At 34.0% G+C, this 19,069-nt stretch overlaps 4 protein-coding genes and 1 long non-coding RNA gene across 9 annotated transcripts; 4 read left to right on the top strand and 1 right to left on the bottom strand.

The window, feature by feature from the left end:
* The first annotated feature begins 1,745 nt into the window (after nt 1–1,745).
* LOC110653323 (probable ribose-5-phosphate isomerase 1) lies at nt 1,746–2,235 on the top strand. The gene is made up of 2 exons (XM_058152118.1): nt 1,746–1,833; nt 1,988–2,235. Exons 1-2 carry the CDS (start codon nt 1,746–1,748, stop codon nt 2,233–2,235), a joined length of 336 nt encoding a protein of 111 aa, XP_058008101.1.
* Nucleotides 2,230–13,136, top strand: LOC110653321 (protein DGS1, mitochondrial). Of its 5 annotated transcripts, none has more exons than XM_021808902.2 (14): nt 2,230–2,267; nt 5,672–5,786; nt 5,872–6,075; nt 7,109–7,246; nt 7,411–7,572; nt 7,703–7,897; nt 8,705–8,805; nt 9,100–9,189; nt 9,487–9,559; nt 9,635–9,663; nt 9,748–9,871; nt 11,731–11,841; nt 12,739–12,839; nt 12,948–13,136. In XM_021808902.2, exons 1-14 carry the CDS (start codon nt 2,245–2,247, stop codon nt 13,066–13,068), a joined length of 1,587 nt encoding a protein of 528 aa, XP_021664594.2. In that variant the 5' UTR covers nt 2,230–2,244; the 3' UTR covers nt 13,069–13,136. The 5 variants fall into 5 exon arrangements, 4 of the variants coding, with proteins under 4 accessions (XP_021664594.2, XP_058008917.1, XP_021664592.2 ...); XR_009151238.1 differs by lacking the exons at nt 2,230–2,267; nt 12,948–13,136 and adding exons at nt 5,287–5,565; nt 11,379–11,468 and having other exon boundaries at nt 12,739–12,754; XM_021808900.2 differs by lacking the exon at nt 2,230–2,267 and adding an exon at nt 5,289–5,565 and having other exon boundaries at nt 12,925–13,136.
* Nucleotides 13,137–13,146: 10 nt separating this feature from the next.
* Nucleotides 13,147–14,010, top strand: LOC131183076 (uncharacterized). The gene is made up of 2 exons (XR_009151239.1): nt 13,147–13,251; nt 13,816–14,010. It is a non-coding gene; the product is annotated as an uncharacterized LOC131183076 (long non-coding RNA).
* An 850-nt stretch (nt 14,011–14,860) lies between these two features.
* Nucleotides 14,861–16,822, top strand: LOC131183073 (feruloyl CoA ortho-hydroxylase F6H1-3-like). Its single transcript, XM_058152945.1, has 2 exons — nt 14,861–15,419; nt 16,060–16,822. Exons 1-2 carry the CDS (start codon nt 14,920–14,922, stop codon nt 16,631–16,633), a joined length of 1,074 nt encoding a protein of 357 aa, XP_058008928.1. The 5' UTR covers nt 14,861–14,919; the 3' UTR covers nt 16,634–16,822.
* A 741-nt stretch (nt 16,823–17,563) lies between these two features.
* On the bottom strand, nt 17,564–18,283 carry LOC131183075 (uncharacterized). Its single transcript, XM_058152946.1, has 3 exons — nt 18,139–18,283; nt 17,923–18,039; nt 17,564–17,837 (listed from the first exon to the last, which is right to left on the bottom strand). The coding sequence occupies exons 1-3, from the start codon at nt 18,226–18,228 to the stop codon at nt 17,766–17,768; spliced, it is 279 nt and encodes a 92-aa protein (XP_058008929.1). The 5' UTR covers nt 18,229–18,283; the 3' UTR covers nt 17,564–17,765.
* Between the last annotated feature and the right edge of the window lie 786 nt (nt 18,284–19,069).

The raw sequence follows: 19,069 nt of genomic DNA, 5'->3' as shown, positions 1-19,069 counted from the left end.
AGCAAAGAAACACACTCTACAAAGATATGATTCACATAGAATTGCTTGGCCAACGTATATCATTCCAAAGGTAACTAACAGTTTGTTAAAAAAAAAAAAAAAAAAAAAAAAAAACTAAAACCTAGCTTCTGATGTAAACAGAAAACATGCACTTCACATAAAAAGTAAAAATAAAGTCTACTTTTATTATTAAACAAAATAATTCTAAACACCTTTCGAATTCCTGAAATCGGATGATAATGCTCTAATATCTTTAGAATTTTTCAAATTTTTTGCTCTGATGAAAAGAATGATTCCTACTACGGTTGATATTGATGAATCAGCACAGACGTGAAATTTCTCTTTGCTTATATAAATTGCAGTCTCCATCAGTAGCCAGAAATATATTTGTCCTCGCCATATATAGGGAAAAGAGAACAATCAAACTCCTCTGTGTCTTCCATATAACTCAATGCCATCCCCCTATTGTTCTCATCCGCATTCAAAGTAGGTATGTCTGCTGTATATTTGTCCTCACCATATATAGGGAAAAGTGAATAATCAAACTCAGATTTAGCATCTTCCTTAGAACTCAATACCATTTTGCTGTTATTCTCATCCACCTTCAAATCAAGCATATCTGCTATACATTCGTCATCGCCATGTATGGATAAAAGATAATAATAAAACTCTGACTCAGTGTCTTTCTTAGTACTCAATACCATCCCACCATTATTCTCATCCACCTTTAAATTCAAGGGCTGTCCACCATCCTCGCCATGAGCTGCTACAGACTTGCAAATATGAGCAACATGCTCATCAAAAGTACAACAGTAATAATAATCATGATATTTGTTGATACCAATCTGGAGCTTTTCTTGATCACTGCCCAACTCTCCCATCTCATCAACCTTGTTGTTAGAAAAACAAGGTGTCAATTTCTGCTCTTGTTGATTGTCTTTGTCTCGGATAGGATAGTGATAATCACCAATTTTTAGCTGTTCTTGAAAGAAACTTTCAGGAATATTCATAGTAGTAGGAGTAGTACAAACTAGAGACAAATCTGCAAGAGTGAAAGAATAAGCTGAAACCTTATTCCATGGCTTGTAATCAGCTATAGAAGAAGAAATAATAACAGAAGAAGATTTGAACTCCATCAGGGTGTTTAGGAAAAAGAAAGGCTACAAGATCTTTGCAGTGGAGGGACGCAAAAGGATTGGACCGTTTAATGGAAGCAAAACGATGATTTTATATGTATATATATATGAGCATAATTTTCTTGGGCAGGTGGGTTTTCCGTCTCCTACAAGGATTAATAAATATAAATAGATTTCCTTTATATAATTAGTTTAGGATTGTGTATACAGAAATTAATTTTTCTGCTTATGTGGGTTTTACATCTTCTAAAAGGATTAATATATATAAAGAGGTTTCTTTTGCATAATTAATTTAGGACTCTATAAGCAGAAATTAATTTTTTTTCTTTAATATTTCCCCTATCGGTTAAAAAAAAATAAACACCTAAAGAAATATGATTTAAGTTCCTACTTCTGAATTAAAAAAATAAATAAACAAAAGATTCGGACAAAAATCGAAAATTACTGCCTTCACCCATCTAAGTATGTTAAATTAAAAAAATCTTTGGAGCTATTTTGTGCACAATCTACGTGACGTGCGATAACCAATCTTTGCCCGTATCCTCTGTATATATTCTCTTCCATGAACTCACGTCTTCACCCTTCCTCCAGCCTTCCCTCTCTCCAACCATGATTCTATCATCTGGGTTTCCTTCTTCTTCTTCACCTTTCTTTCAAATGCATTTCCTTTTTCATCTAGATTTTGTCTGCCTTGCAAGTGATTCTGGGCAAACTCTTTTCCACTGAATTAAACCATTTGTTCCGTTATTTATTTGGTTTCCTATATTCAAGAAATGGCCATTCCTTATCCTCGTTTCAAATTTGTTGGAAATTCATTACCAAGAGGTTGCAGGAGTTGTTTGGGTACGCAGGTCGTGTGGCCAAGCTGAGGAGTAAGGGTTCTAATGGCAAGGAGAACGGTGGGGAACCATTTGTTACCGATAATAGGAATTATATTGTGGATTTGTACTTCAAAAGAGATATTGGTAGTTTGAAAGCTGCAAGTAATGCAATTTTGAGGCTGGCAGGTGTTGTTGAGCATGACATGTTTCTTGACATGGCAAATACAGTCATTGTTGCAGGGGAACTTGGGATCACCATCAAGAATAAGCATAAGTAGTGCTCGGTGATGGAGATGAGATGGAAATGGAGGTAGTTTTGCTGGATTGATATATTTCGGAATTACTTTAACATTTCTAATGATTCCTGATCAAATTAGGTCATTAGTTCGAGAGGGAAGGGACATTTTAGTTTCTTTGCATGAATTTTATAATTTATATGATTTATGACGAGGGTCTCCTCAAATTATGGTATTATGTATCAAGATGAAAGTCTTAATTTGCAAAAGAAAATTAGTTGTGTTTTGGGGCAGCTTGGTGATTATACTTATGTATGTCAGCTGCAGCTGATATGATGATTTATTCAATGTAAACCTTACTTCACTATTAATTCAAATCTCCATCTTTTTTGGATCTGCTACCATCTCTTTCGTAAATTGCCTCTGGGCGCAAATATTTTTTGATGCATAGGACCTAGTTTTGGTTGATGCAATTAGTACTTTATTTTTGTTCAATATGTCTGTTGAATAGGAGGTGGTAAGGTATAACTAGCAATCAAATTTTGTGCTATAGTTAGCAATTCTTCGCCCATGATGATGAAGGGGGCAGTTATTCCTTGAGCTTCAAGATGGAACAAATTGTAGTAGCGTAAGCTTTGTGTCTTTACTTGTACCTTGTGCAGTTTCTAAATGCTTCACAGTGCTAATGAAGCTTCAGGTTTTTCTATACTTGCAATTAATTTGGTGTAGTTTCTCTTCCCAGTCTCATCCTCGTTCAATCCATTGCTTTACTTTTCCCTTTATGACTGCGGGTGGTAGCAACTGTCTCCAAATAGAGAAGGCATTGATTAATATTGCTTATATGATTATAAGCGGCTTTTTGTTACATTGGATTTAAACATTTCTGTTAGGATGAAAAGTTTCTAATCTATGTTTATTATATTGCTTAGGGAAATGAAGGAAGAGGGAAAGAAAGGAGCCGCCCGTAAATTCCAGCTGTCTTAATGTTATGCTTTATATAAGCTTTTACTCTGTTATTAAAGGTTGAAAAAGATTACTCCTAATTACAATTTCTAGATGTCATTGAGGTCAAATAGTCAAAGTCAACATTTTTATTATTTTTTTTAATCATGCATTTGGTTTTTGGCACGAAGTGTAAAGGAAAGTCCTTAAAAGGCCAAGTGTGGTAGATTTAAGGGGAAGTGCTGCGCAGAATTTATATCATCCACTTCAACAGTTGCAAAAAATATAGAGTAAGTAGTGAGTTTCTAAGGTTCAGGCTAATCCTTTTGGGAGAAAGGGTGGGTGCAGATGAGGTTTGTTAAGATACTGCATTATTCTACATCTGGTGGAGCATAATATGCTGTGTGCACTTGTAGGGACTACTTTGGCTTCTTGTGTTGGTATTTTTGAAGATGAATATGGCTACAGATGCTAAGATTTATTTGATTATTTTGTCTTTACATGCTGTCCAAGCAATTTCTGATGTATATGTTTTGTTGATCATATTAAAGTGAAAGATTTATTATATGTTGTCTTGAGGCTCTGAACTCTGATGCATGTAATTCATTCTTACAAATATTCTGTATATCTAAACTGATGGAGTTATTTACATAAAAATAAGGTCATAAATTTCAGCTACTGCAGCTACACAAATAGGCTCTCTTTGTTTTGTGGTATAGAATAGTTGTCTTGCAGTACTCTTTTTCCATGTGTGGGAATATATATTCTACAAATTTGCAGAAGATAACTATTCCATTCTTAAGCTTTGAATCAAAGTTGAGATTGTGGAGTTATTATTCCTCATTCAAAATTTAAACCAAACTTGAGAACAATAACTTTCTGAATGGAATTCCTTGAACCAAAACAATGTTGTAATGTGTTGTCTCAATTCTTGATGGGCCAAATTGATGTTAATCTATCATTTATGCCTGAGTTGATTTTCATATAGCTATAAATCCATCAGGAAAGACACTAAAGGTACTTGTTTTTCCCAATTTCAAAACTGCAATTGAAATATCAAAATTATGATATTCAAAATGTAGCAATTAGTTTATTAATTTTTTTTAAACAATATTACTTACAGTATGGTATCTGTTTTTGTTATTCTTTAGTTGATTAAAACAATGGTTGAATGGAATAATTTCTCATATGTATTACCATTTTTTCAAGTATCAAGTCCTCTTTAATGGAAAAAAATAAAAAATCTTGTGTTATATATGGAAATCTTTATGTTATCCAAATTTTATCTAGGCTTGCTACATGTTAAAAAAAAAAAAAAAAAGTGAAAACTGGGTTGTTATATTGTGAAAGTTTTTCTCTATTCTGTTGGGGATGTGCTTTGATGCAGCTTGTCTCTAGGGGACCTGCTCTCTTATATTTTGGGTAAATGATAAAATGTTGCACAGCTCTTGTGGTGGATTCTGAATATGCATTTACAGAAGCTTTAGGAATTTGAAATATAATAAATGGATGCAAACAGGTGAGACATAGGACCTTAAATGGGAAGCAGAAAATTATTGATAAAGATATAAAATTATTTTTAGAGCTCTTACCTATAAGTTTAAATACTTTTGGACTGAGTGCTTATTTGGCATTGCGTTTTGAGATTCAAAACCGTTTTTCTAAATAAAAACACTACTTTAGATACGGCTAAAAAAAATAATTTAGAAAAAATTATTTTATTATTTTAGTATTTTATAATTAAAATTTATTAAATTTAATTTTAAATTATTTTTTAATATTTTTTATTAATATATTTTAAAAAAATAATTTTTCCAATAATAATTTTATTGGTTTTGAGTGATTTTAAAAAATAATTTCAGCATCAAATAAAATGAACTTGTATTTATTCACAATTTAAGCTAATGAGCTTTAGCATGAGAGGGTGATTTTTCAAATTTGAGACTCATCCAATTTTTCCATAATTTAAACGCCGATACATATGATTAAATAATTTAATATCAATTTGGTTATTTAATTAAAAAAAACTCAAAGTTAGTTATTATAAATAAAAAAAGAGGGTGCATTTGCGTAATTTTAACAGAAATAAGGGTCACTCTCGGATTTGTGATCTAGGCATTCAAACGACCACGTTTGAATTGAGAGCGACGTCAGTGGAAAGCTCGTAGTCATAAACCCAGAAGAAGACCAAACAGAGCCATCATCCATGGAGGTCCATCCTTCCCAAGACGAGCCCACTGGGGTCAAAACCATTGTCTCATTCTACTCCAATTATCTATGGAACCGATTCTCCACTTTCCTTCCCTCCTCCGACTCAAAATTTCTCGGGCAAATCTCCAATCTCTTCCGTCAAACAGCCCGCGTCTCTTCTTCCAGACGCAGGCATTACATCCATCTCCCCTTGCCCTCCTACACTCCTGAATCTTCTCTGTATGTCCTCTTATTGTATATGCAATACTTGTTCTTTTTTGTTTTAATCAAATTTGAGACAAGATGATTTTTTTTTTTTTTTTGGCCTTTTCTCTCGTTTATGCAGGGTTGTGAAAGAGTCATCTGTAGTGTATGATGTTTTGGAGGACATAATGGAGCACATCTTTGTAAAATTGCATAGTGTAGAAAAGAATTTGCAATTTTGGCAATCTAGAGCAGAGGTGAGCACAGTTTAGCGTGCTGCGTGCGTTGTTCTTTATGTTTCATCTTAATAATTTTGTTTTTGGGTTTTCATTTGAATTTCAGGGATCTAATTATCGGAAATTATACTTTATGATCTTTGAGAGAGGGCCTCGAGCTTTCGTTGACGGAACAGTTCAGTTGGTGCAACAATGCGTTGTTGAGGGTCCTTCAATGCAGCATCTATGCCAATCTGCATCTGCTTATATATCTGAGAGGCTGGCTGTTTTAACCACATTAAGGCGCGTGCTTGCTACATTATTGGCTGAGGTTTGCTCCACCATTTTTTTTTCATTTCATTTGTGTATCTCAGTGTTGATAATGTTTTGCCTGCATTTGTACTTCGTCTTTACCAACAATCTTAAACTATAGATTTTCCGCTTCTTTGATTTGTCTATGTTCTTATAATTTCAATTATCATTATTAATGTATGCTGGCATCCAGTGGGATTGGAGACCTTCATTTTGTTTCAGTAAATTAGATGCATGGTACATTCCCTTGTGAAACAGTTGAATGTTGACTGATTGATTATTCCTGGTGATGAATGGTGAGGATGAGATACGGCCTTTAGGAAGCATAAAAATATGAGGCATGAGTCAAAATTATGCGCGTATTAACATCCTCAGGGAAAACAATGCTGTAAACTGTGCTAGGGCTTAGCTGCTTGATTCACAATATATATAGAACTTCAGCAGTTTGATTTGGTTCTCAATTCTAAATTTGTGACCAATAGTCCTCTATAGCAGACTCTAATTATCTGTTGCATGCTTAATGCTTACACACGCATGCAAAAATAAGACTCATTGATTTTATATTGGTTGTTTTTCCTCATTTAGTTTGTAATACTGCTTAAGATCCAATTGTTAAAGACTGGAGGGTTGGTTTACAAATGTTCTTTTGCTGAGGGAGTTCCACTGATGCTGATTTAAATGGAAGAGAGCTTTTAAGAACAAATTTGCTATCTTGTTAAGTTCTAGGTATACAGTTATCCAACCAAAAAAGTTTGTAGGTATACTAGCACTTGGTGTTTCTTCCCTTTTCTTTTCCTCTTAGTAAATTTGCTACATTGTCATGGTTTGTCTTCGCATCTTTATTGTAGCTTTTTCTCTTGCTATGCAACAAGGAATTTAAGGCTTACCTCAATTGCTGTAAACTTTGTAAAGTTTTGATTTCTATCCCATTCGAGTCTACCCAGCAACATAATTCATTATACATGTTAATCATACACATATAATATAAGCATTGCATATTCTCAAAAACATGTAGAATTGATTGTCAATTGATTTCGTGCTTTTCCATACAGGTTTACATGGAAGTTGATAGATGTGGAAAAGAGTTAGTGAAGGATCCAGAAAAGTCATTCCCCTCATTGCTAGTTACTATTAATGGTTTATTTTCAAATTTGGAGGCATCAATTGGTCATCTACATGCAATACGCAGGGTAATTATAAAACCATTAGGTTTTTAAATTTTTTTTCTTCTTTCTCATTATAGTTTTTCCTTGCACTCTACTCTTGAGCTCACTGTGATATTCTAAATGTTTTTGATGTTCACTTGTTATATATGATTTCAAATCTTTTTCATTCAATATGCAATGATATGCAGACTAATTCTTCTGTTGATGGAAGCTATTCATTCCCTCTACTGTTTGAGAGACTACCAGAAGTTAATCAAGAAGGCTCTCAGTGGACTGAATGTGAAATTGCAGATGCCATCAACTTGGTTAATAAAAATATTCAGAAATTGGACTCCTACTTATCTCTTATAGTAAGAATATTTCATAATCCTTTTATTGTGTGGACTGAATTCACATTGATGTCTTCTAATCGACTGACTGTCTTCTCTATTGCAAATTAAGTTTTTGAGGTATATAATTCATATGGAATTTTTTTATTAGGTTGCCAAACACCAAAAGCCAAAGAAAGTAACACAGTACTGGATTCGTTATACATGTGGTGCAGTTGGCCTATCTGTTTGTTCTATGTGGCTCCTGAGGCATAGTCGTTTGATGGGAAGTCCCGATATTGACAATTGGATTTGTGAAGCAAAGGACTCAGCCATTAGCTTCTTTAATGAACATGTGGAGCAACCGGTATACTCTAACTTCCTTTGCTCATTATTAAGATGCTTTGACAGGTGAACTCTTGTTTTTGTGCTAGAGCTTGTATTTTCAAGGACCAATGACTTACTTCTATTGTCTTAGAAATTTGGTAACTGACGATATGGAAAAATAAACTAAATGCTAATAGAGATATCGTGTTCTTACTTGCTTAAGGATCAATCCCAGTCTCAATAGGTAATTGGTTATAGAAATGTAAATTCCAGTACATCATATAGCGGTTTTAATATGGTAACTGCTTGATAAAGTTTTTTTTGTCTGCCTTAGAATTTTGTCATTGATCCATTAATAAACTCAAAATATTCAGCCTGGCTTCATGTGTCTTTTCGTTGTGAACTTTCATTTGCCTAAGTGTAAGTGGACTATATTAAGTACATATAATATGCCTGCTGAAATCAGAGTAAATGCTGGATTTTTTGAATGGCATGGTGGCTCTTTATTCTTGTGTTCTTCTGAACATTCAGATGAATATTGGATGAAGTGTCATATTTATCCATACCATGAAAACCAAGTCCCAGCTAGCAATTTGTCATTTTTGTTTCTTCATATATGTGATGTAGTATGTGATGTAGTTTTATGCCATATTTGGTTTTTTGGTTGATTAAATTTATTTCGGGTGTATGGAGCTAGGTTCTATGTCAATATTTTGTTTATTGGTTTTGTGAACGATTTATGTTGAATGATGAAATCTCTCTCTAAATAATGTTCATGTGTATTACATTATGAGATTATGCAAAGGTTTTAATTGATTTAATCATGTTTCACTTGATTTATGACCAGCTTCTGTTGATCAGAGATGACCTTTTTGAGACATTCAGGAAGAGACACAAAGGGGTAATGGAGATAGAAGAATTGCAGCTGACTGCAAATTCTTTGCACAGGTCAAAATTTGCTTTCCAATTTTTCTACCTTTTTTCTTCTAGTATTGGATGGTGATGTTTCATTATGCAAAAAATTTACATCTTACTGTACAAAAGTACCCTATTTATGCCTTGTGGGTTAGCCAGAACTATGTAGTGTTATAGTGTTTGCTGAGCTAAACTTTTATTTATATTATTATTATTATTATTATTATTATTATTATTATTATTATTATTATTATTTAAACTTCAATCTTCTGATGAAGTAGTTTGGCTTTGCTGAGCTCAACTTACCTAATTATTTGCTTGGCACAGAATGTTAATGGCTTTTAGCGAGCAGACAAAAGGACAAAAGTTTCCCGAGAATGCATCAGATCAGGAAATGCTCGAAATAGTTATGGCAAGGTAGGTCCTTTTCCTTTTTTGGCTTATGGGTAGTTACCTATGATTGTATTTGCAAATAAGGAGACAATGAGATGCTAAAAGATGCAGATAGAACAGCACTAGGGAATGGTTGAATTGAGGGTGATAGGCAGGGTAGGAACGAGAGAGAATTCACATTAGGTCCTAAAACTGAGATTGGGTCCTAAACCTGAAGGGATCAAGGATTGCATTATTCTTTTCATCGAACTACTGATTTATGCTTGCTGATTTCTTTTACCCTTGAATGAATAGTAAATTCTTTGCTTTTGTAAAGTTTAGGTATGAGAAGGAACTTGTGAATCCTATTCAAAATCTTCTGAGTGGGGAGCTTGCTCGTGCTTTGCTAATCCAGGTAGTACAGGCTAGATTTATATGAAATTTCTGCTTGTAATTTTAGTCATATTATAACGGGATCTCTGCATTTCAGGTTCAGAAGCTAAAACTGGACATTGAGACGTAAGTTCATGAACTGGTATCTTGGAAAGATAATAAAATATTATTTGGCTTCTAGTTTGTCTCATTTCCTTAATCTTCGAACAGGGCAATGCTTGAACTCGATCAGATTCTCAAGGCTAATGAAATCAACTTTGCTATTTTAGCTGCCTTGCCAGCATTTTTTCTCTCTCTTATGCTGCTAATGTTAGTACGTGCATGGTTTAAACAGGTAAGGAAATATTAATGATTTTTTCTCAGGATAATCACTTGAATTGAATTATATGTTATATTAGTGTAGGACAATAGGAAGACAGTATGGATGGGGCAGTGCCCTACACTGGCTAAATGATAATACATATCTGAACTTTCTGTTCATCTTGTTTACACCATCTTGAGTTTCTGACTCTTCTCATGGAATCATTGATTTACTTTTTCTTATTTTATGACATTATTTTGTGGTTGGGTTGCTTGATTTCACAAATCATTTTTCTCTTTATGAACATAGTAAACACTCTTATTGATAATTTAATTTTAAATAAAAATTTTCACAACCCTTATAAAATGCTATAGAAACATTATGTATCATAGAAAGGTGAATATGGTAAATTTACATATTGCAACTTAGGAAATGGCATGTTAAAAAGTGAAGTTCCATTACTTAATGATTTGCTTTTTCTTATTTTATGACATTATTTTGTGGTTGGGTTGCTTGATGTCACAAATCATTTTCTCTTTATGAACACAGTAAACACTCTTACTGATAATTTAATTTTAAATAAAAATTTTCACAACCCTTATAAAATGCTGTAGAAACATTGTGTATCATAGAAAGGTGAATATGGTAAATTTACATATTCCAACTTAGGAAATGGCATGTTAGAAAAATGAATTTCCATTAGATAGTTTGGACAGGAAATTTGAAATAGAGGTTTTTATTTTCTCCCTTTTTCATTTTTATTGCTTGAATGAGGTTTAAAATACTTCCTTTTTGGCTGATTAGATTAATGAATGGTCCTTTTAGATATGTTTGAATAACAGTTTTTGACAGCGGATGTGCTCCCAGTTGTTTTTCCTATTTTTTAAAAGATTATCTCTCCTTTTCTTACGGTTGAACAAGAGACCAAGATTTTCACTCTCAAATAAGTTTTCTTCTCAATTAGAAGTACAACGTTTTTTTTTTTACTCAAATTCAAACCTTTGGATTTCAAATTCTCTATCCAAATGTCACCTTATTTGACATTTAAATTAATTTGGTTGTTTTTATTTTGCTTTCAATAAAATTATCCAAGTGCACTATTATTATGTAGAGATTTGTGAAAACTAAATATGGGAGAGGACCCAATTCTGTTAAGTTGTGGGTTTAACCGACTTGTAACTAATCAATATTTTCAGTGCTTTAACACCTTAATATATATGATTGTTTCGTAGACTTAATTGAGGTGAGAGTTAGACTTCTGCTGCTGATGCTGCTGCAATTTATCTTGCTATACAGGATAATGAATATGTTGCATATGAACTTATATAGTTATGTGTGATGTGTTAGTAGGAAGTCAATAAAATTGTGTGTAGGGAAGAAAAGAATATATGTTAGTGGTGGAGTGAAACTACAGTCCAAACAGTAAAAGGGCCGACCGCAGAAAGAGGGATTTATAGATACATTTTGAATGGTCACATTTTCCAAGGCAGATTTGTGCACTATACTGGTATTTATTCAAGTATATCTGATAAATTTCTAGGTCCAGCAGCCATCGTTGCCAGATATAATGGCTACAAGTTTCAAGTACTGCATTGGGGATGAGCTAACTGACTACAGTGTTTTGTAACGAGTATGGAGGGTCTCTTTCTTTCAAAATCATATACCTATTTTGTTCAAATTATCATTAGTTTCTCCTTTAAAAAATATTGAGACATTGAATTAATTCTTGCATGTATAGATTTTGGATTCCTAAACCATTTTCTGTAACAGAGATTGATAGATTGTGCTAAAGATTTCAACCTAGTCAATTTTCAATTTTATGTTATAGCGATCAAGTTTTGAAAATTTAATAATTGTTGTTCTTTTGCTATCACAATGGTTGCATAAATCAGGATACTAAAGCAGTAGGAAGGGGGAGAATTGCTCGGTGCCAAAGGAGGCTACTCTTAGTGGAAGTTGAAAAAAGGATTTTGCAGTACCAATCATTTGTTGACCAAGGACTGGTAAGAAACTATATCTGGTGTGGTGTTTTGATGCTTCTTCCTTGATAATCTCGTCTCTTAATCATTCAATCTTTTTTTGAGATTTGAGGACTATGGGTTAATACTTAGTAGAATTAAATTATTTATGATGCTATCTCTTCGTTCTTTCCCTAATCTTCTCCCTCACCATCTCCTTGCTTAAAGAAGGGGAGGCAAAGTAGATATGTATCTTTTTCCTTGATCAATTGGAAATGGTAAAAGATTTCTCTATTTGACAATGGTTTCTTTGGAGGTGGCTATGGATTTTTGCTTTGTCATTTTTTTACAACTTACGTATTGTGGACTGTTTATTTCAATAGCTCCTGGATAAGACAACTTTTGTGTATGATAACCTTCTCCCGTGCAAGTTGTAGCAATCTAAAGAGTTATTTCTTTTGCCTGTGAAGAGATTTGTGCTGAGGACTATCCACTTCTTTGCCAAAAACACTTGGGCCTTAATTTTTCCTTTACGAATTTCCCACTCACTAAGGATGCTTGTGGCTTGCCCATGCGACTTGACATGCAAATGTGATCGTCTAAATTGATGATTGTGTAACATTTATCATTATGTGGTGGCTGATCCGATTTTCTGCATGCATCTGTGCATAAGAATCAAAAAATTCTTGGCAGCCAGTGTTCAACCCCATGTGATTTGGTAGCTATAATTTCGAAGTGGTTAATACTATGTGCTACTCAAAACACGTCAAATTAATATGATTGCAACTAACTGCATTTCGAACCTCTTGTCTCTCCTGAAACATGCTCACATAAAAATTAGAAAATAAGGGAGAGATGGGGGGAGGAGGGAGAACAAAAGTAAGGTAGATGTAATAAATTAGTGGAGGTACTTAAAAATCTTTATGTTTTTTGTTTTTTCAGGAAAAAGAGTCGCAATGCATGTTCGGATTGGTGTTATACAGTTTGGATTGCCTGTTTCATGCTGTTAAGAGGCATGCAAAAGAAACTGGTGAATGGCAATGGTTAGTATAATCTACCAGGTTAACATGTTATTTTCATTGCATGGAGTAAGGCGTATGCATTATTTTTTTATTTTTTTTGCTGAAGCTTGCCAGTGTTATGTCAAACAGTTTAAGGCAGGACATTATTGATTTGGGACAACCCAGCCTTCAAACTACATATAAGCTTGTGGTGACATCACGAATGGCGCGTGTCTACGAGTGCTTGCTTCCTTCATTAAAACAGCCATAGCTTTTTTCCTTTCTTCCCATGAGTTTTACTAAACCCCTCCTCGAAATAAATTATAAAATAAGAAAAAAGGGAGAAAAAACCTCAAGTCATGTGGTCACGTGCACTACGAAGATGGTGATTTCCAATTCACATTTGTTCACATTTTGCTTTTCCGTGAAAGGTTTCGTGAGATTGTGATCCGGGGTAAGTTTATCGTTTTGGCACCCTGTCATCCTTTGATTCAAAGAAATTTTGGTAGTCTAGTTCACCGTCACTCTTTTTCTTTTTTTTTTTTTTTTTTAATATGGTGGTGTTAATGAGTATTTATCTGCCGAAATTGATAGTGAGAATATTAGAAAATCAATTTTGACAGTGGATTTGTTCAATTTTAACCAAAATTGTTTTTTTTTTTTTTTTTGTAATCAAAACTCGGTGGTCAGCATTGACTATTATTGTAACTACCGATGATATCAGTAGTGACGTTTACTACAGTAGTTTGATCAGCTGAAACAGGTGAAAGTCAGCAATATCAGCTGTGATGTCACTATCTACATTGACTCTTCATTTTCAGCTTAATTTTTTTAACTTCAAAATTTTAGCGGAATATTCTACAGAATTTTCACAAAAAGAAATTAAATTTGTGCTAAAGATTCTAGAAAATTTTGAACTCATTTATGTGAAATTTAGGAAATTTTAGGATATTATAATTCTGCTTTTTTTTTTTTTTATCAATTATGATTCTATTATAATTACATAAAATCATTGTAGGAGAGTAGGCTTAGCCAACGGACAGATTTCGATTTGAACAAATGCGGAGCTATGGGTTGAAGGGTTGATTAAACGGGTGAACTTGAATTGACTCTTAAATTCTTTCAAAGGTCCAATTTCGACTTTAGTTCATTTCAATTTGATCTGATCTGTCAAGATCTAATGATCTATTTTCCCTTTTTTTTTTAAATTTTTTTTTTATTTTTAAATAAAAAAATCTGATTTTATCTATAATCATTTTAATATGATTCATTCATGATTTCAGTCAAACGTGAATTTGATTGGTTTTAGTCTTATTCTAACTGGACCAGCCATGGGCGGGTCTATAGGAGAGAATACTTGGAGAATCTCAAGAGAGAATTTTAATTTCAATACAGCTCTAAAATACCTTAATTACAAATATTAAAAATTCTAAAAATTGATTAAAATTTGCAGAGAGGAGCAGAGCTATAACCTTCCAAAAGTACTACAGTTCACCTTTTTACGTGCATGCAAGATCTTTTCAGCTATTGTTGCTATTTGCTGCCAACAAACTCCAAGTTACTCAACCTCAATTTCTTGTCTAAGGTTATAATTAAGTTGAATGAAAAACCATCAAAGCGTACCGAAAAATCTCCCAAGCACCTCTTATTACTAATCCTATGTTTGGAATATATATAATTCTACAAGGATCTGATTCAATTAATTTTTTTTTATCAATTCTCATATTTAAATTAAGAAAAGAAAAGTTTTTTTTAATTAAAAAAAATTATTTTCAAAAAGATAAAAATTACACATAATATTATGAAAATTTATTTAAATTTTTTTTTATAAATGATTTAATTTAAATAAAACCTTAAAAAAATATGTATTTACTCGTTGTAATTAGATTTTCATATAATGTGCATTCTTTATGAGCACTGCAGTACTCATTTAAAAAGTCTAACTTGATCAGCGGATGAAAGTATACTTTTTCAATTATCCTTTAGAAAAAATGTCTTACAGAAAATTTATCAATGAATGTACAAGTTGATTTATACATTCATTATGAAATTGATATAGCCCTGGTAATAAGAGATCGAAATTCTGGTACAAAGTTCTGCCAGATTCCCACCACCTCTAACGATGTCAACCGCTACTCCAAATGCCTCCTCTGATGTACTTGATTTTGTGGTGCACAAAGCAAACGGCTTAAAGGGTTTAGTTGATACAGGTCTTCAATCCCTTCCTCGCCAATATATCCAACCGCCAGAACGAAGGTTGCATGCAAGCCAAGTCATTTCCCAAGAATCCATACCCATTATTGATGTCTCCAATTGGGATGATCCACAACTTGTAGAATCAATCTTTGAAGCTGCAAGCAAGTGGGGTTTCTTTCAGATTATCAATCATGGGATTCCACAAGAGATTCTTGATCATTTACAGGATGCAGCTCATGGGTTCTTTGGGTTACCCAATGAAGAAAGAAAGAAGTTTTGGAAAGGGAAATCCCCAACTGATACTGTGTTCCTTGCAACAAGTTTTAGTCCTCTAAAGGAGAAGGTGCTGGAGTGGAAAGATTATCTGAGCTTTCGTTATATCCCTGGAGATGAAAAGTCTCAGGCACTCTGGCCCTCTGTATGCAAGTAAGTTCCAAAACTCTGTAGAATGTATTGATTTGACTATCTTTGAAATGGGTTACTGAAATCAATTCAATGAGCCTGCTTTTCAATTTATGGTTATAAAATCCACTTTATCAGTACTTTAGCTCCAGTTTTATTAGTTCTTAGATTGTCTTTACTAAGTTATTTAATATTTCTTTAGTTCTGCTTTTTATAAAAAAAAAATATATTCACCCTGTACTACTTCTTAGTATTAATTTATTATTATCACCATTATTGGGATTTCCAAAGCAATCTTTGAAAGGCATTTTATCCTGATTCCAGTCAGAAGACATGAGATTCATTCAAATTGAATTTCACCTATCAGAATGAAAATGAGTGCAAAGTTTAGTTGCGCTCTACTATATTTATGTTACCATTTTCTGATGCTACTCTAGGCAAAGGCAATCGAATCTGAGAGAAATCATATTGGTATGTACAACGATCCCCTTAACGCATGGCTTCGTTAGTTCATCCCACAAATTTGAAAGTTACCCATGCCTTGGTCAACAGAACATTTCCTGCAATCCAAATTAATATATTAATGTTATCTTAATGACTGCACTCATTTGATTTAGCAGAACAGATGCATATTTATAAGAGACTTAAAGGTGCTTCATTTCAGGGATCCAGTGCTGGATTATATGAAGAGGGTTGAAATGGTTATCAAAAAGCTGTTAGAGCTGCTACTGACAAAACTCAATGTGAGGGAGATTGACAAAGAAAAAGAATATGCCTTAATGGGTTCGCTAACTATTAACCTGAACTACTATCCTCATTGCCCTAATCCTGAACTTGTGACCGGAGTAGGCTGTCATTCTGATATTTCATCCATCACAGTCCTCCTACAAGATGACATTGGCGGGCTTTATGTTCGAGGAATTGAAGAGGATAGCTGGATTCATATCCCACCAGTTAATGGAGCACTTGTGATCAATATTGGAGATGTGCTGCAGATAATGAGCAATGACCAATATAAAAGTATAGAGCATCGTGTGGTTGCCAATGGAAGCAAGAATAGGGTTTCAGTTCCTATCTTTGTCAATCCAGGACCTGATGCTCTAATTGGACCTCTACCAGAAGTGCTAGAGACTGGAGCAGCACCCAGATATAAGCCAATTCTCTTTTCAGATTACTTCAGTTATTTCTTTAGCAAAGGTCATGACGGGAAAAATTCTATCAACTATGCAAAGATATGATACCGATCCAGATGTTATGACTTCATATCTTTTGTAATAAGATAGTAGTTAGGATGTAATGTAATTCTGCTGTCTGTTAATGCCAGGAGAGGCTATGCGCTCAGGTGCCTGGGTATAATGTCTTTAGTAGGCCTAAGCAGCCTTTTGAGTGGCTTCTGGAAAAATGCAGCTTGTATTATTTGGCAGAAACTTTTCTATCTTCCCCTTGTTGACCAACTGCATCAATGGCATGACAATTCTGTAGCACCTTAGCAGAATTTTTAAACATAGTAAAAAAAAATTGCCCCAATCTCAGCTTTTAGAACTTTAAAATCCAAATCTGTAGAAATAATTCTGTTGAATAATATGCTATACCAATTCTTGATAAACAAACAACTAATCAAGTTTTTCTTCCAAGATGCGTTTGCTTTACGTATTCTGCAAGATATAACAACAGAAACCTTCCTATTAACACATGAGCCTCATTTTAATCAATTTCACAGTAAATTAACGCAAACAGGATAGAGCAAAGGCAAATGGTTGGTTTTTGTGACTCGTAGGAAACCTGTTTGAATACTTTCCGGGTATGAAATAACGACTTGTTCGAATGTTTTTAAGGATTGCAAATGAAGCAATCTTTCACTCTGATAAAGCCTGCAACTTTTATTTGAAACCAATTACATTTGTCTCTAGAATGGATGAATTGAAGTTAATACCAACCCTCGAAGGGGTTATGGTACCAACAGACAAGCAACTATAACCAACATTCTTTACGAATGATGAAGGCATTTCCATTCAACAACCAGTAAAATTTGAGCATCTTTTACAAATGATATGACAAAAATGAACCTAATCTATTGTAATTCAGTCATTAAAAATACATGGGATGCATGCAGCACAACCAAAAATAATCACCCCCCTGCCCCTCCCTCCCCCCTCTCCCAACCCAAAAATAAAATAAAACAAAGTAAAAGCTGGATGATACACTTGTTGAGCTTAGGATTTCCCTTTCCTTGCCATAGTTCTGATCTACCATGCAATGGTAGCCGTTACAGAAAAATTCACACCAAACCTATGATGATCATGGTACAAAATTGTAATTAATTCTTGAGATTTCCATTTCTGTTTCTAGCTAGGGACACCCCCTATTTATTCATTTCTCTTTTCTGGCCAAGGACTCTCCCTTGTACTCACAGCCTGCAGTAACCACAAAACCTGCTCCAACCTGGCATGAAAAGCAAGGAGAAGGCACATGAAAGTGTGCACTGGAGTGCATACATTTTTACGGTGGGTTGGAGAAGAGAGATTACCTGACAATCTTTCAGCCCAACTCGCTCTTGGAGATGTACATTGCTGCAAATCACAGAACCTTGGATGGAACAACCATCTCCAATGGTAACATGGTTCATGATAACTGAATTAACAACCTGAAATAACAAAATAAAAATAAAAGCTTTAAATGTCATTTTCCATTTCTGAATTTACAGTGTTTGTTCTTCACATTAACAACAGAAAAATCATAATACCTTCACATTAGAACCTATCCGGCAGTGACGACCAATTACAGACCGTTTCACACTGCATTTATCACCCATTTGTGGACCTTCCCCTAACATACAATGAGGTCCCACCTGCAGACATAAAACTACTTTATAAATACAAAGATTAAATTCTTGGATTAGGAAGTGGGGATGCAAAAAACCTATGAAATCAACATGCCATTACTGATGCACTTGTATTATATATATATATATTTTAGTGCATTTGTATATTATTTCAAAGCATTTAGATGAGTATTCTCATGCATAATCATTGATTTTATCAACTTTTGTAAATTCCATTGCCAAGCTCTAAGTCCTATGCTTTCTGTACACTTTACATGGGTCGTGTAAGCAAAATCACATACTCGAGTAACCAACTGCCAAGAGAAAGCTAAAGAGCCAAAGAAGAAACACAGTACACGGGCCGTATACCACGATCAGTGTAAACTATGGAGACCCGTGTAAGTCTTTATCGGGCCAAGCTTGAAGAATTCTCTGAAGAACAAAAGAATACGGGCCGTTTAATCAGACCCATGTAACTAGCAATTCCCATCTGTAGCCAGGCGTGGAATTTCTCTTTGCTTATATAAATTGCAGTCTCTATCAGTAGCCAGATATATATTTGTCCTCGCCATATATAGGGAAAAGAGAACAATCAAACTCAGACTATATGTCTTCCATAGAACTCAATACCATCCCCCTATTGTTCTCATCCACATTCAAAGTAGGCATGTCTGCTGTATATTTGTCCTCACCATATATAGGGAAAAGTGAATAATCAAACTCAGATCTAGCATCTTCCTTAGAACTCAATACCATCCCACTGTTATTCTCATCCACCTTCAAATCAAGCATATCTGCTATATATTCATCATTGCGATATATGGATAAAAGATAATAATCAAACTCAGACTCA

This window comes from Hevea brasiliensis, chromosome 9 (assembly GCF_030052815.1).
Source record: "Hevea brasiliensis isolate MT/VB/25A 57/8 chromosome 9, ASM3005281v1, whole genome shotgun sequence".
NCBI classification, from domain to species: Eukaryota; Viridiplantae; Streptophyta; class Magnoliopsida; order Malpighiales; family Euphorbiaceae; genus Hevea; species Hevea brasiliensis.
The sequence above is the reverse complement of the archived record's forward strand: the minus strand, read 5'-3'. Positions and strand labels throughout refer to the sequence as shown.